Genomic DNA, 16,023 nt, shown 5'->3' on the forward strand with positions numbered 1-16,023 from the left:
CATGGCCAATTAAACTGAATTGCATTTTTTGCTTCCATTGGAATAAGAAGTAGCTGTAACTCAGGTCAAACTCAATGCTTCATCAACTGGAAAATACCTTACTGCCATGCTGAGAGTCACCTGAGGACAGGAGTGTGATTTATGTTTTGTTTTCCAACATTGGGTGTTACTCTGTGACAGGCCCAGATCAAAGTGTCTGAGGGGGCCGGGCGCGGTGGCTCACACCTGTAATCCCAGCACTTTGAGAGGCTGAAGCGACCGATCACCTGAGGTCATGAGTTCAGGACCAGCCCGGCCAACATGGTGAAACCCTGTCTCTACTAAAAATACAAAAATTAGCTGGGCACGGTGGCATATGCCTGTAATCTCAGCTACACAGAAGGCTGAGGCATGAGAATCACTTGAACCAGGAGGCAGAGGTTGCAGTGAGCCGAGATCGCGCTACTGCACTCCAGCCTGGGCTACAGAGCGAGACTGTCTCAAAAACAAAAAACGAAAAATAAAAAACGAAGTGTCTGAGGGGAATTATCTATAGCATAAACCTTATCTCTAAGGTAGGTGTGACAGATTTCCCCATTTTACTGAAAAAGAAAACAAGCCTCGGGGAATTTAAACAACTTTCCCCAAGTCACAGAAAAATCAGAGTAAAACCAGGATTGAAACAGCTGTGTATCTCCAGAGCTGAAGTTCTCAACCACTACCTGACCACAGGAGGCCCACGGTAAATGTTTACATAATTGAGCGCCACCGCCAGGCTCCATGGAAATGGTATCTACTGTCATGCTGTACGGATAATTTCTTCAACAAAAGAACGATCTTAAACTCCTACCGTGACAACTGTCAGCCAGAACGGAACTCTGGCCAACCTACAGCCCAGACTCATCAGAAAAATCAAAGCCCTCCTGTGAGGGCAGCATTCCACCCTCAGCATTTGGGGCACGGGGCTGTGCGGAATGCCCGGACCTGATCCCCACGGCTGTCTCCATTTTTACCTGCATGGCCAAGCAGAGTGTGTTGAGCATGATGAGGACAAACATCATGTATTCGAAAGGCGAAGAGTTCACCACGTACCAGAACTTGTACTGGTAGGGGTTTTTGGGGATGTATCTCCGCAAGGGACGTGCTTTCAAGGCGTATTCAACACACTGACGCTGCAACAGCAGAAAAGGGCAGAAACGGGGTTCTGAGCACTTCCAGGGAAGGAGGACCCCGTGGTCATCTGCTCTGAAAGAGCTCACCCTGCAGCTCCCGGGAAGGGGCCATGAACGATGGTGAAAATGATTACGAGTGACCCCCTTCCTGCCGCTGGCACCACTCTTGAGTCACCGAGGGCCCTGCCTCCACCACCTTCTCTGACCCTCCCAGCAATCTCTGGGTAAGCTGGGTACCGACCCATGTGGCTTCCATTTTGCTTACTAAAAACTGAGGCTCAGAGCTTTTAGCTGTCTTTCCTGAGGCCCTGCAGTGTCTACACAAGCAGGAGTGAGGACGGGATCCAGGCCTTATCACTGCCTTTCCTCTATATCACACCTATGGGGGATCTATAGGTGGATCCCATCTATAGTTCCCCTGCCTTGCTGTCCTCCAGGAAAGGAAGCCAAGTAACCACAGGAACAGAAACTCACAAGAACTAGAGGGGCTGGCTCATTCCCTGAGACTAGGAGCCTCTGGCTGCTCCCTGATGGACCCACACGAGATACCCTTCCTGAGCCACAGTGTGTTAACAATAAACATCTTATGGGGAGCTACCTACATGTCCATCGGGGAGCTTCTGGGCTGGGGAGCTTGTTGTGTTCATTTCAGAATCCCTAGGACGTGGTCAGTAGCGACAGCTAGATTGAACGCAGGTTGGGGCTCAGCTGGAGCACTGTAGTGACAGCTGGATTGAATGCAGGTTGGCACCCAGCTGGAGCACTTTCTCACTTACTCTGGGCAGTGGGGCTGGTCCAACCTCTGCAGCAGGCCCAGAGGGAGCCGCTAGCCCCAAGAGCCCTCAGCTCAGCATCAAGACCCTAGACCTACCCCCACTCTCCTACTTTGACTCTGGATGCAGGTTTCGGACAGGCTCCCAGTGTCTGGGACGCGGCGCTGCTCTGATCTCACATGCTGACTCCAGGGACCCCCAATTCGAGCTTGCGCTGGACCTCAGAGGCTGACACACTTTCAGTGCTGGCTCTGCCTGGCTGGCCTGGCCTTGCCCTGACACTCATCTTCCTTGGGTGAGCAAATTGCTGGGCCAGACCTCTCCCTGACAATCACTGGTGGAGTCTGCAGGGACACCCTGACAACTCAAAGGAAAATCTTCCTGCAAAGCAAAAAGCATGTCCTCGTGTTTCCCAGTGGGTACAGCCAGCTATGGTTGGCTTGCCGTGCCAGGGCCACTTCCCCTCAGGAAGCCTAGGCTACCAGATCATTCTTGCTTGCGATGTCACAATCAAAACAGAGATGCTACTGATAGAGGACCCGGGGAAATTCCCAGAACAGAATCTCGATCTTGTAGACTCTTTCAGGGCTGCAAGGAACCTCTAAAGAGCAGCTCTTTAATGCCCTTGATTTAGAGATGAGGGATCAAGCCCCAGCAGGGATCAGAGGGGGCACCTAGGGTCACAGCGCACGTGCAGGAAGACAGTCCAGAGCACAGGGCCCCTCTCCTCGCCACGCCACGCGAGCAAAAGGCTCCTACTTCCACCAGATTGGCTAAAACACGGTGCGAGATCAAGAATGATGCCAGTACAATCTTAGTCCCAAATTCAAAGCTACTGACTTCCCTGGGGTGGTGTAGGGTACTTCCCCCCTACGTCAGCAGTTCTCAACAAGGGGCAGCTTTGCCCACCAAAATGACATTTGGCAATGTCTGGAGACATTTTGGTTACTGCTACCAAGGGAAGAGGAACCACTGGCGTCTAACAGCTGGAAGCCAGGGATGCTGCTAAACAGCCTAAAAAGCCCAGGAAACACAACCAAGAATCATCCAGCCTGAAATGCTAATAGCACCAAGGGTAAGAAAATCTGCCCTAAGCGGCTTTAAAGACCATCTCCCAGGAGGGACTGTGAATGCCTACATGAGTAGCCACAGCATCCCAACTAAGATTCTGAGCCATCACTAGTGGGTCATGATCATGGCAGGTGGCGTAAACACTCTCTGATTTCATACCACCAGGTCTGGGGATGGATTTCATAATTACAAAGTCTCATATGTATCTGGAAACCTAACACTCAGCAGTGATGACTCAAATGGGCTGAGGGTGTGCTTAGAACAGGGCCCTAGCCCCAGGGATAGACAGTATGTGGGCGCCCTTCTCTGGGCATGGGGGAAATCAGTCAAAAAAGAAGGCACTCCACTCCTGATCAAGGGACAGAAGCCCAAACAGTGTGTGACTTTAACCTGATTTTTGTCCAGCTCACAGTTCTTATACTCTTTTTCTCCTTGCTCCTGAAATGTAACGATGACAAAGCCCACAAAGATGTTCATCATGAAGAAAGCTACAATGATGATGTAGATGATGAAGAAGATGGAAATCTCCACGCGGTGGTTGTAGATTGGGCCGATGTTCTCTCCATTCGAGTCGATGGCTTTATACAGCAACCTAGAGAGAGAAAAACCAAGTGAGGGCCTGCCAAGCCCCCAGCCCACGCAGCCCAGCCCGCTGCCTTCCCAGGTCCTCCCTCTCCTGAACTCCTCTCATGAGCACTGGCTAGGAACCACCCCAAGGCCGCTGGACACAACCAGGTCTCTCCCATCAGCCTCAGGCCCAAACGGCCAGCGCTAAGAGGAGCGGGCACCTGGGATGTCATCATCGAGGGACTGTTCTGAGGACCTGAAAATCAAAAGATCTCACAAATATTCTAAAACGCCCCTTTCTATTCAGAGAGGAAGAATATCTCGTGTATAAAGACACTGGAGGAAGTGAAAACTATACACACTGGCAAGACAATACGTGACTAACCAGAGTAGTTCCAAAGAACTAAGAGGGAGGGTGCTTCCCCAAACGGAGACATGCACTAAAATTAAAGTATGCCTAGCAGAATTCTTAACAGGAAGAGGGGGTTACTGTAACACCCTCAAGGTCCATTGATCCCCATCCTGAGGCAGATTCAACACTTCCGGGGCACCCAGCCCATGTGTAGGCTGCGCTAGACACTTTCACAGCCTCTCCCTTAAGCCTCACGTCCATCTGGGAAGGCAGACGTCACTGCCATCCCCATTACAGGAATATTCAGGGAGGCATCAAAGTGCCACAGTCACATTCCTTGAGGACAGAGCCAGGAGTTGAGCCAGTTCCTCTAAGCCCCAAGTCCCAGGGTTGCTCCTTTCTCCTCAGCTGCCACCATGATTTGCTCAAGGACAGTGTTCAAAGCCTGACACTAGAGCCAGTGCCCACACACAGTGAAGAGTCTTACTCCATGCCTCTGTTCTCCAGGATTAAATCCCTAATGAACAAGCCCCACCTGACTGCCTCTTTATCCCACAGGAGCTCCTGAAAATATCTGACTCTTACACACACCCCAAGAGCTCTGCTGGCCTGTGAGGCCCAGCCTGCCCACCTCCTGCAGCTCGTCTATGCATGCGGACCAGGTATCCAGGACTCTAGGTGTGTTTGCGCACTGATGGCAGGAGCTGGGGGTGGGAGCTCCAGAAGCAGAGAGCAACGTGAAAGCACAGAGGATTCTCCCTTTCAAATTCTAACTTCTCCTTATCTGCTCTTCTTACTTTACCCATCAACATCCTAGCCATTCTTCAGGACCCTGTTCTGCACATCTAGGACGCACCAGACCACCTGCCTGGATTGACCACTTGACACTGATTCGATTTGGGCTTGAGGCGAGGAAGCATGTTTAGACACTGTTTCCTCCACAGTGCCTAACACGCCATGTTGCATGGAGCTGGTATCTAAGCACACAGTCAGCCAGAGCCCAGTTAGACATCTCTAATGGATGGGGAGACACAAGCCTCTGCACAGCGTGGTCTGTAAATGAGCGAGTGGGTGCTCAGTAAAAGAGATGGCACAACAGCAACTGTCTGCACCTGGCATACATTAGTACGAAGTATGAGGAGTGAATGAATGAATGGTTTGGGACACCATCCAGAGCCTCTTTGGGAGCAGCGGATGGCAGCTTTCCTGACATCCAATGGGAGTTCACAGGACTGAGGCATCTCAGGCCTCCCTGCTCCCACCCAGAGATGCTGCTGGGCACCTCTACCCACCCCGCTTCACAAATCATCCAACTACACAGAAAGAGGCCCTATGGGTCAAGAAATGACTGAGAAGTGGCCCAAGGTTAAAAAGCCACAGGGCAAGCCTGCGACCCTGGAGAACAGAAATGGGACTGACTCCGGGAGGGAGGGCTTAGCCCTGGGCACAAGACTGTGTGCTCCCCGTACTTACGCAGGCCAGCCCTCAAACGTGGAGACCGTGAAGAGTGCCATCATAGCAGAGAGGACGTTGTCGAAGTTGAAATCACTGTTTTGCCAGATCCGCTCACGGACCACAGGACTGTCAACATCCCCATCCTTGTAGAGGATGAAAAGTCCCCTGGAGAATAAAACAGGTGTGGGTCATCTGGCTTCACACATGACAGATGGAAGCAGCATAAAGTTGGACACACTGCCCTGATCCCACCTCCAGGCAGGTCACGCTCAGTCCGCCCGCCAGTCACACAGCTGAGCATAACACCAGCGCCGTTTCTCCTCTCCTTGCCCTTGCATTTCATGTACTTTGCAGCTCAAATAACCATTGAATAACTACCAGTGCAACGTTTATTCTCCAGAGCAGCCAGGCAGGCACCGGGCATACGTCGTTGGCCGATAAAAACCACAGCACGGTGAGTGTGTCTCACACACAATGGGCTTTGTGAAGGATCAAAGCTCGGCCATAGAGAACTCTGTAAGCTCTAGGAAACAAACCCACGTATATTCTTCCTGCATTTTAGTTTTAATCAAATCCCTTTCTCTTCTTACTAATGGCATTCCCAATTTTCTTTCCAAAAGAATTCCATTATTTCTGGCAAATTATTTCTCCCAGAACTTCATTTCTGGAAGGAACTGAAGAGATAAAGTGCAATATCTTTATTTTATAAATGAAGACACAGAGGCTTCGAGAGGGAAGAAACAGTGTCCCCACGCCTGTGTCTGCTAGGCTGCTCACCTCCAGGGACACCATGAATGGTGCATGAATGGTGCCTCTGGAGGTGCAGAGACACAGCCAAATTGCAATTGGCGCTCTCTGACTGCACCTTCTGCTTAAAATAAACCCCAAACCAATGTATGCACACAGTCAGCCTAGCCAGAGCGCAGTCAGTTATGTCTCTCACGGGTGGGGAGACACAGGCCTCTGCATAGTCTGAAACTTTAGGCAATGGCTTCCATGACTGCCTTCATGGTCACTGGACATCCCCGAATGGGAGGCATGAATATCCCCCACCTTGTCTCTCCTCTGCCACTTCTTGTCTATGGAAATATGGCAGAGATGTAGCTAACAGGAGCCAGGAGAGAGGAAGTCTAGAAAGTCTGTCAGAAGAGGGAGCCAGCTCCCGAACACCAGAGAGTTGAGTTTCAAGTTCTGATTTGGGGAAATCATCCACATGGCTGTCACGGAAGCTATTTGGGGCATTTCATAATTGTTATTTCAGGGTTCCCCCAACTCCTGCCATTTATAGATTCTCCACCACAAAAGCCATCTATCCATTCTTTTGGGATGACAGAAAGTTTGGAATTAGATAGAGGTGTTGGTTGCACAACAATGCCGCGGATACTCCATGCTAAGGAACTATATACTGAAAACGGTTGAGGTTACGTGAGTTTCACTTCAATGAAAAACAAACACCATCTATCCACCCACAAGTTGAGCACACAGGCCTGTTTTATTTCATGACCAAAACTTCTGACGTGTCAACATGTGTGAATCCTTGAAGTCTGCTATTTGCTCTTCTAAGTTCCCCACTCCACTCTCAGGATGCTCACCTGCATTCTTCAGGGTTACTTTTGGCTTCATCCGTACAGCGATAGAACTTCCCCTGGATACAAAACAGACAGGCAGTCAAGTAAATGCAGGCTTCTCCTTAAAGAAATCCACCTGAGTTTTATGCTTGGAGGCAGTTCCTCTACCTTGAACAACTGGACCCCGATACAGGCAAACATGAACTGGAGGAGGGTGGTGACGATCATGATGTTGCCGATGGTCCGGATGGCCACGAAGACGCACTGGACCACGTGCTGCGGAGAGGGCAGAGGCGCGTGACTCTCCTTTGTGATTTTGGCCTCGAGGTGAGCTAACATCAGCCAAGAGTTTCTGTGTTGGCCGGACACAGTGGCTCACATAATCCCAGCACTTTGCGAGGCAGAGGAGGGCAGATCACTTGAGGTCAGGAGTTTGAGACCAGCCTGGCCAACATGGTGAAACCTCATCTCTACTAAAAATACAAAAATTAGCTGGGCATGGTGGCTGGCGCCTGTAATCCCAGCTACTTGGGAGGCTGAGGCAGGGGAATCACTTGAACCCGGGAGGCAGAGGTTGCGGTGAGCTGAGATCATGCCACTGCACTCCGGCTTAGGCGACAGAGCAAGACGCCGTTTTGGGGGGGAAAAAAAAGAAAGAAAGAAAAAGAAAAAGAAGAAATGCTACAGGTGCAGTGCTGCCTGGCACATGGGCACATGGACCCTATAAATGACTGAGGAATATAGAAACCCAGTAGCCTTTTATACAGTCTACATGAAAACTGAAAGATTAAAATAAACACAAAGAACTACTAATAAAAAGGTAATAAATGAACAACAATTATAAAGAAAAACATCTTCAATTACCAAAAATAAAGAAAATAAATCATAATTTTTAACATGCCATTAGCACTTGGCACAGGTGGCTGCATTGGTTAGAAAGGTCCTTATAACCCACTTTAAAAATCCATCAGGCCTCAGCTCAGCTCTGCCCAGAAGAGCCAGTAGTTACAGCCAACCCCAACCCAAGCCAGCCCAGCCTGGAGGAGAGGAATCAAAACCTTAAGTCCTTTTGCTCTGTTGATGGCCCTGAGGGGCCTCAGGACCCTTAAGACTCTCAGAATCTTCACAACAGAGATGGCACTGGATCTAGGGAAGGAGCAGAAAGACGGCAGGCAGAGTGTGTTATAAATGGACAGGATGCTTTGAGATTCACCATTTCACTGGATCTTCACCTTAGTATCCCTGCACAGTTAGCATGGGATCCATGTGGTGCTGGGCTGATCTCTCTCCGTGACTCAGAGGCGACCTCTCTTCCCTGCCCACACGAGGCAGTGCCTCCCAAGCCCAGCCCATGGCACTCCCAGAGGTGACAGGTGCACAGCTAACCTTGGCAGACACACAACTCATGAACTCTCTTTGTTCTTTCCACTCACTGTAAAAGCTAGGTAGTGACTGGCTTTTAGGCTTCATAGATGGTTTGTTTCTGTTTAAGGTTGGAGGCCTGCTGTACCACTTTGGCACCAGGGCTTCTCTGGCCTTCAAGGAGCTCAGAGTCTGGTGGAGAGATGGGCAATTCCAACCCAGTATGGCTCATGACAGGGGTAAATGTGGTGTGCTTGGCCAGGGGAGTACAACCTATGGGAGTTGGGAGGAGCCTGGGAAGGACTCTGGGGTGGGGGTGGTGATAGCCAGGTGAGTCCCAAAGGAAGAGTAGCGGTTAGCAAGGACAATAGGGAGGGGGGCTCAGTGTGAGGGAGCAGCACGTACAAGGATGCGATACAAGAGAATGCAGCTTTCTGCTGCACCCCAGATGGCCGAGTGTGGCCAGAGCACATGCTCAGGAGGAAGTGGGCAAGACTGCAGCTGGAGACGACATGAACAGCCTGGGAGTTAATAGGAGCTGCAAAGATGTTAATGCAAATGGCCTTCCAAGCTATGATCACAGGGCTCCCTCAGTGGGAGGCGAGGAGGACCACAGAGGGCTGCTCCAGGCAGAGGTTCTTGGTCTTCCTAGGAGGGTAGGTCCTTTCCACTTCTCTTTAGCTTAGAGGGCATGTGTGTGCATGTGTGCTCACATGGGGGATAGTCTATGCTCAGCACCTGAACAGAAGTGCTCACAGGTCAGCAAGAAAGCAAGGCCACACCTGATGCTCTACTGGAGCCTCTGCCCCACACCCCCGGGGATGGCGAGCAGTACTCAGCAATGGCTGTTCCCACCAGAAATCGCTAAATGCCATGGAAAAGACCTGGAGCCCTGACTTTCAGCCTTGGCTCCCTCCTAGCTGAAAAATTTTGGAGGCCAAAGAAAAAGTCCTAGCAGGTTCTGTATCCTGAAAATCAAAGGAAGTTTTCAATATCCAAGCTGGAAAAACTGAGAGGCCACCTGGCCCCAGCCCCTCCTATATAAAAGGGGCACAGGGTTCCTGAGAGAAGACATCCTCAAGGCCCTGGAATCAGCCTGTGGAGGGACCAGGACTAGAACCTAGATTCCCTCCCTCCCAGTCAAGACTTCTTTTACCTCAGTTGAAAGCAAATTTCACAGAGAGTAATAAGCTCAACCTAGCAGCAGGCACACACGAACACACACACACACACACACACACAACCCACAAGAAAACATGAATTGTCTCAATGCTCTCTGGAATGCGAGCAAATTAAATAAACCTATATAACTAAATATAGTCATGAAAATGATGCCTAGCCTTTATCAATTATGTTAAAATCCCTTACATAAACCATTCAGCCCAACAGTTCTGGGCACACACCTCAGAATACTTACTGAATCCCAAATGACACCAGAGACACCCCAACCACGAGCATATCCAGCAAATTGAAGTAGTTCCTGCAGAAGGCCCCTTTGTGGAGGAAAGCTCCAAAAGTTGTCATCTAGAAGCAAATCATGGGTGATTTACCACTTTTTGTCTCCAGAGGAAAAGAAACCTGGGCTCTTTACAAAATCTTGAGTAAAGTATGACTTCGTTAACAAGTGTGCATTAAGAAGTCAGAAATGTAAACCAATGGGGCTGAGCCACCGGATAATTTGTTCAAACAAAAATCAAAAAGGGGCAGCTTATTTTGGATACATTTTAAAAGAAGAAACCAATTTAGGCTTTATTACAGCCATCACAGGTTTCAAATATGAACACACTGTTGGCATGTCCAAAGAGCCTGTCTGAGAGAGGCTCCACAGGACTACATTCGTCAAGAGGTAAGTGCTGCCCAGACAGCCCACTTTCCCACAAAGCGCTGGTTCTGGCCCCTCTGAGGCCCTGGTAGAGCCTACCTTGTTTCAATTAAGCCTTCCCAGTGGGGGCTTGAATTCAGGGCTCCCAGGCTCTATGAACCTACATCACTTTTCCACATAGGCCCCTTATTGTTCCTAATGGTCTTTAATGACACATCCGTCTTAAGCAATTCCTCCAAGTCTGATGACATGTGTCAGGCATGGCTAGGAAGCCAGGTGGCATCTCACCTGAGCCAGTCTCACGACTCTGGGCTCACCTGCCATATGTACCTGGAGCACATATTATGGGTGCTCCAGTGAGATTTCTATTGGTGATGGAAAAAAGAGTTTAGTTCCCCAAAGTAAGAAATAGCAAAATATATACAGTTCACTATTTATTTTAAAACAAAAAGGGTTAGAGAAGGCTCAGATAAGTACGGTATAAGAGAGGTAGAGGTGGGAAATATTACATTGAACCTTATGAAATCGCCAGTGTTCGACCCTTTTTGACCTACAAAAATGGCAATTTCACAGAGCTTAAGCAAATAACCAAACAGCCTTCCAAATCTCCCCAAGGCCACCAGGAACCATAGCCTCAGATATTAGACACGTCTGGATGAGTCTCCATTTTCTGAATCCTTCTTGTTTTAGCTTATTTTCCATTCTCTAAAATAGCTTCAAAATGAAGAACGACTCAGAAGACTTAAGTCAGTGAAGCAATTCTACACAAATTAAAAAGTAACAATCATTTTTTTTCCTTTTAAATAATCCTGTGTTTAATTTTCCCCAAAGCCCATGAGTAACTATATTCATTTAACAACTTAAAAATGTGGAGAGTAAAATAAAACCTCAATTAACCAGGCTAACAAACTAAGTAGAACATATCCCCATTCACTTTGAAATGAAGTCAAATTCTAAAACCAAGAAGCTGAGGCAGAAGCCGAGCTGGTCAGTGTTCTGGTGGCACCCTTCTGACCCCCACCACGTGCATTCTGCATCCACAGGCCCTCCCACAGAGGCCTCATCAACAAGAGCTGGTCACTGTCCCACTGCACACCTCTGACTCAGGAGAACTGTCAACCAAATTCATCGGCTTAAAGGCAGGAAAATGAACTCAAATTTTTAGAAGATTTTAAAGAAAGGTGTAAACAGATGTTGGTTGACTTTATGCTGTTTCATGAACCAAAAAATAAAAAAATTTTAAAAACCAACCTCAAAAAACTAACCACCTCATTCCCTGACATTGAGGTTTCATTTTATATAAGATTTTGTAAAGAGCCCAAGTTCCACAGTAGTCCAATGCAAAATACATTTTGCCTGAGTTGCACACACAAAAAATCCCCCAATGGCTTAAAGAAAACCATGGTTGAAAGTCTTCATTTCCCAGCTTGTCTCCCTGCTAGGAGATGGTTACCCTGACAGTTCTGATGGGCCACGTTCTCCCAGAACCAAAGTGACCCACACCCTCTGCTTCTTGGCCAGTTGTGGATAGGTTCTTGGAGCTTTGCTGTGGTCTCCAGCACTCTAAGCACATGAGGAATGGGCTCCCCATGGGGCAGACTTCACAGTCAGTACGCAAACCACATGCAGCAATGGCAGCTATTAGCTCATGCATGGGCAGTACATTTAGGTCACCCCGGCCAAAGGGCGCTCCTTTTGTGTAAATGTAAGCCCATCCATTAAAACAGACAGAAAATACCTTAACACAAATAGACCCAAGTCATCTTGCAAATCCTATTGCAAGAAAATAGCGTGTTACTATTTTAGGCCCCCAAAAACACAGTGCAGTTAGAGAAACAAAAAGAGAGACATCCTCTTCATAGGATAAATGCTTTTCCTCTGACTTTGATGTCAGAAAGGGTGGAAAAAAGTTCACACACAGTGATATATCTGTTATCAGTTGACAAATTCCAGAGGGTATTTTTTTAAAGGAGCAAAATATAATTGTCAACCATTATCATGAAGCCAGAGTAGCTCCTACATGCATTCAAAGATTAAAAAGAAAGAGCAAAAACAAGTTGTAATGGTCACAGGAAAAAAAAAATCCTTTGGTAAAAAAAACTTAGCTCAACCACAAAAGACAAAAAACCCATAAAAAATCAAAAGCACTCCACGCTTCTTTCCTGTGTATCACACACAGGAGCAGCCCTTAAACACACTGCCGGGTAACCTGTTACCTTTAAAATGATCTCAAATGCAAAAGTACCAGTGAAGACATAGTCTGCGTAACCTAGCATCTGGAAGGCAAACAAAGAAGTGCAACTATTATTGCTCCAGCTGCTGTGGAGTATGTGAAGATGAAGGAAAATCCATTACCTTCAGCAGGATCTCAACAGTAAAGATGGCTGTGAAGGCATAGTCAAAGTAACCCAGTATCTGCAAGGCACAACATGTGGGTGTGAGAAAAGGCATTCAGACAAACTCTGACAGCTGCACACTTACGGGCAGAAACCCCCCATGCAGTCAGAGACCCATCCTCCCAGGAAAACCCCGCCATTCTGAAGGTAAGTGCAGAGCCACTGGTAAATGCCCACTTTGGTCAATTACCCCATTCCCAAAGAGCGTTCGAGAATCCTGACCTCCTTTAACCACTCACCCTGACTTGCTTCCCGGTCTTGTGTCTCGGACAGGCAGAGAGGCTCATTTCTAAGAGTGCTTTGTTAACAAGCTTTTCTCATCAGAGAGCACTACATCTACAAATGACTTGTGGCACCAGATAAATCAGAGGCTTATACGCATTTTGGATTTTTAACCGCGTTTCTGGCTGAATGAAGTAGGTTGCCCTTCATCTGAGCATCAGATCAGTGGAGAAGCATAAATGAAGATGGCAGTGGCATCCGTCAGAGCCAGTGGTTTCCCCATGCTCCCTTGCATTCCAGCCTGTGTAATCAGGGTGTCAGCACCCTTCCCCGCCCATGCGCGGGGCTGGCTAAGTCTGCAAGGGATGGTTTTACAGACTGCCTTCCTCCCGCCCATTGTTCTGCATCTAACACTGCTCTCTCTAAACTGAGGTTTTGTTTTTTTTTTTAAACCTTGCTGGGCCCACTCAAGTAACAGACTGACTTGGTCTTTGAATTTTCAGTCTAGGCAACTCTATCCACATTGGTGACAATACCATCTATTATCCCATCGACAGAGTCCTGCTAGCCCTTTATGGGGTTCCTGCTTCTGCTTGGAGCCGTGGAGGCAAGTGGACCAGCAGCAAGAAGTCTGACCACCAAGAAAGCTGCTCACAGGGAGCTTCTGACCACAGCACCCTTATCTGCAAAGGCGAGTTGGTCTTGGCCACTGATCTTCATGACAACTATGATCTATGGCTTTGAAAGAACTGAAGAGAGCAGAGCTGGAAGGGACTGTGGAGACCACCGAGGCCTAATCCTTTAACAGATGTGGCTGCTGGGAGCAGGAGTGAACACACGCATAGGCCACGCAGCCAGTCACAGGCACTGCTGAGCAAGGAGTAGGCCTGGGGTATGCCAGTGGAGAGCCACAGGGGTGAGGTGTTGTAGGTAGAGGAGTCACCTGGGGGCTGTGTCACAATAAGGTGAGGACCTCTGCTTCAAGCCCAGTCTCTCTCTTCAGAGGGTATTCATTTTCCAAACGGTTTCTGGTTTTGGACTTATGAACTCCTGTGTAACAGAGTTTCTTGGCCAGGCAATGGAAGGTATCTTCCCATGCACTACCAGGCCTCAGCCACCTTCTCCTTACTCCTTCCTAGGTCACAGTGGGAATATTAACGTGGAAAGCATCAAGTAGCTCAGAAAGACACTGCAGCCTATGAGTCTACGAGGCAGCCTGGCGCCCGGGCTGAAGTTGAGATTTAAGCTGTTTTTTTTCCTCACTCGGCTTGCATTCTCTCACTCTCTTCTTTAAAAGAAGAATTCGGCTAAGGTTAAAAAACATACAAACACTGCAGAATCTAAAAAGAAATACACATATACATATGTACATCTATTTAAGCAGAACGGTAACATTTTTGGGTAAGGCAGCAGGGAAATAAACTTATGGAGAAGCAATTATAATTAAAAATAAGACATGAAGCCCCCATGTAAATTAATCCCTTGGCAATGCGTATTTTAGACTAGCTCCTGGCCTAGTTTGTCACCTAACACTGTTTGTTTCCCAAACACCGCCCTTGTGTCCTTTTTTTATGATGGGATGAAATGACACAGAGGTCTTTCTTCTACTGGGGCATCTACAGCAACAAAATCCTCTCTAACAAAAACCCTAATCTGTGGGGACAAATCAAGACAGGCCCAGTGCCTTCCTCTTTATATTGACACTGACACGCACCATGGGGAAAGTACTTTTTCTCTTCATATCAGAGTGCGTGTTTCATAAATCTGATAGGTGGGGCTTGCCAGGCTCCAGAGGCTTGGTTGCCCCAACAGAGTCCTGGGGGCACAGATGTGCTGGTGTGTCTTAATCCTAAACTCTCTAACAATCTGATGCTCAGAAAAAGGCGCCCACCAGCAAGCCAGGGACACCTGATGGCCTTGCACACTCGCCAGCCTCCCTCTGCTGGTTGGGTTTCTTGGTAATAATCTGAAACTGCACAATAATATCTAGGCCTGAGAGTCAACAGGCTGCTGCTTCTAGCTGTCTTGCCTTTGAATGGTCCTCAGTGCCAAGTAAGCTGCACAGCTAAGGCGGGGCTGCTGCAGCAAGAGCCAGTTTAGGTGCAAGTTTCCTTCCAACATAGACACAGTCGGTGGGCACCATCTCTAAGTTACAAAACTGACAACTAACAGAAAACCCTCGACTTGCTTGTATTTTTGTTTGTATGCTTTTTTGAGACAGAGTTTTGCTCTTGTCGCTGAGGCTGGAATGCAATGGCATGATCTCAGCTTACTGCAACCTCCGCCTGCCGGGTTCAAGCAATTGTCCTGCCTCAGCCCCATGCATAGCTGAGATTACAGGTGCACACCACCACGCCCAGCTAATTTTTGTATTTTCAGTGGAAATGGGGTTTCGCCATGTTGGCCAGGCTGGTCTTGAACTCCTGACCTCAAGTGATCTGCCCATCTCGGCCTCCCAAAGTACTGTGATTACAGGTGTGAGCCACTGCTCCTGGTCCCTTGACTTGTTTTCTTAGTACAGTTGGTATCCATAAGGGATTGGTTCCAGGACCCTCCCAGACCCCAAAATCTCAAGTCTCTGATATAAAAATGGTGTTGTGTTTGCATATGATCTATGCACATCCTCCTGTAGACCTTACATCATCTTTAGATTTCTCAAGATACCCAAGGTCATGTAAATGCCATGTAAATTATTTAGGAAATGACAAGAAAAAAATCTGCACAAATTCAGTACATTTTTCCCCCAAATATTTTGTTTTTTTTCCTTTTTGAGACAGAGTCTCACTTACTCTGTTGCCTAGGTTGGAGTGCAGTGGTGTGATCTCAGCTCACTGCTGCAACCTCCGCCTCCCATGTTAAGCGATTCTCATACCTCAGCCTCCCAAGTAGCTGGGACTACAGGAGCGCACCACCACACCTGGCTAATTTTGGTATTTTTAGTAGAGATGGGGTTCCACTATGTTGACCAGGCTGGTCTCAAACTCCTGACCTCAAGCGATCCACCCACTTCGGCCTCCCAAAGTGCTGGGATTACAGGCGTGAGCCACCACGCCTGGCCACCCCCAAACATTTTCTATCGGTGGTTGGTTGAATCTATGGATGCCAAACCCATGGATACAGAGAGCTAACTGGATAGCCACCTCTGCCACGCCAAAATCTAGAGTTCTTTTTGTTTGTTTTTTTTTTAGAGACAGGGTCTTGCTCTGTTGCCCAGGGTGGAATGCAGTGGTGTGAACACAGCTGACTTCAGGCTCAGCCTCCTGTGCTCAGGCAATCCTCCCACC

The 16,023-nt window shown here is 48.2% G+C and overlaps 1 protein-coding gene across 4 annotated transcripts in view; it reads right to left on the reverse strand.

Moving 5' to 3' along the window:
• Window positions 1-16,023, reverse strand: part of CACNA1D (calcium voltage-gated channel subunit alpha1 D) — a 326,868-nt gene that overhangs the window by 60,636 nt on the left and 250,209 nt on the right. For all 4 annotated transcript variants that reach the window (XM_025375479.1, XM_025375478.1, XM_025375481.1 and 1 more), the window contains 8 exons: window positions 12,477-12,536; window positions 9,717-9,823; window positions 7,996-8,083; window positions 7,106-7,213; window positions 6,962-7,014; window positions 5,388-5,534; window positions 3,386-3,587; window positions 993-1,151 (listed from right to left, as the gene is read on the reverse strand). In XM_025375479.1, coding sequence (XP_025231264.1) covers window positions 993-1,151; window positions 3,386-3,587; window positions 5,388-5,534; window positions 6,962-7,014; window positions 7,106-7,213; window positions 7,996-8,083; window positions 9,717-9,823; window positions 12,477-12,536 — 924 coding nt within the window. The remainder of the gene's footprint in view (window positions 1-992; window positions 1,152-3,385; window positions 3,588-5,387; window positions 5,535-6,961; window positions 7,015-7,105; window positions 7,214-7,995; window positions 8,084-9,716; window positions 9,824-12,476; window positions 12,537-16,023) is intronic.

The sequence above is a fragment of the Theropithecus gelada genome, chromosome 2 (assembly GCF_003255815.1).
Source record: "Theropithecus gelada isolate Dixy chromosome 2, Tgel_1.0, whole genome shotgun sequence".
NCBI lineage: Eukaryota > Metazoa > Chordata > Mammalia > Primates > Cercopithecidae > Theropithecus > Theropithecus gelada.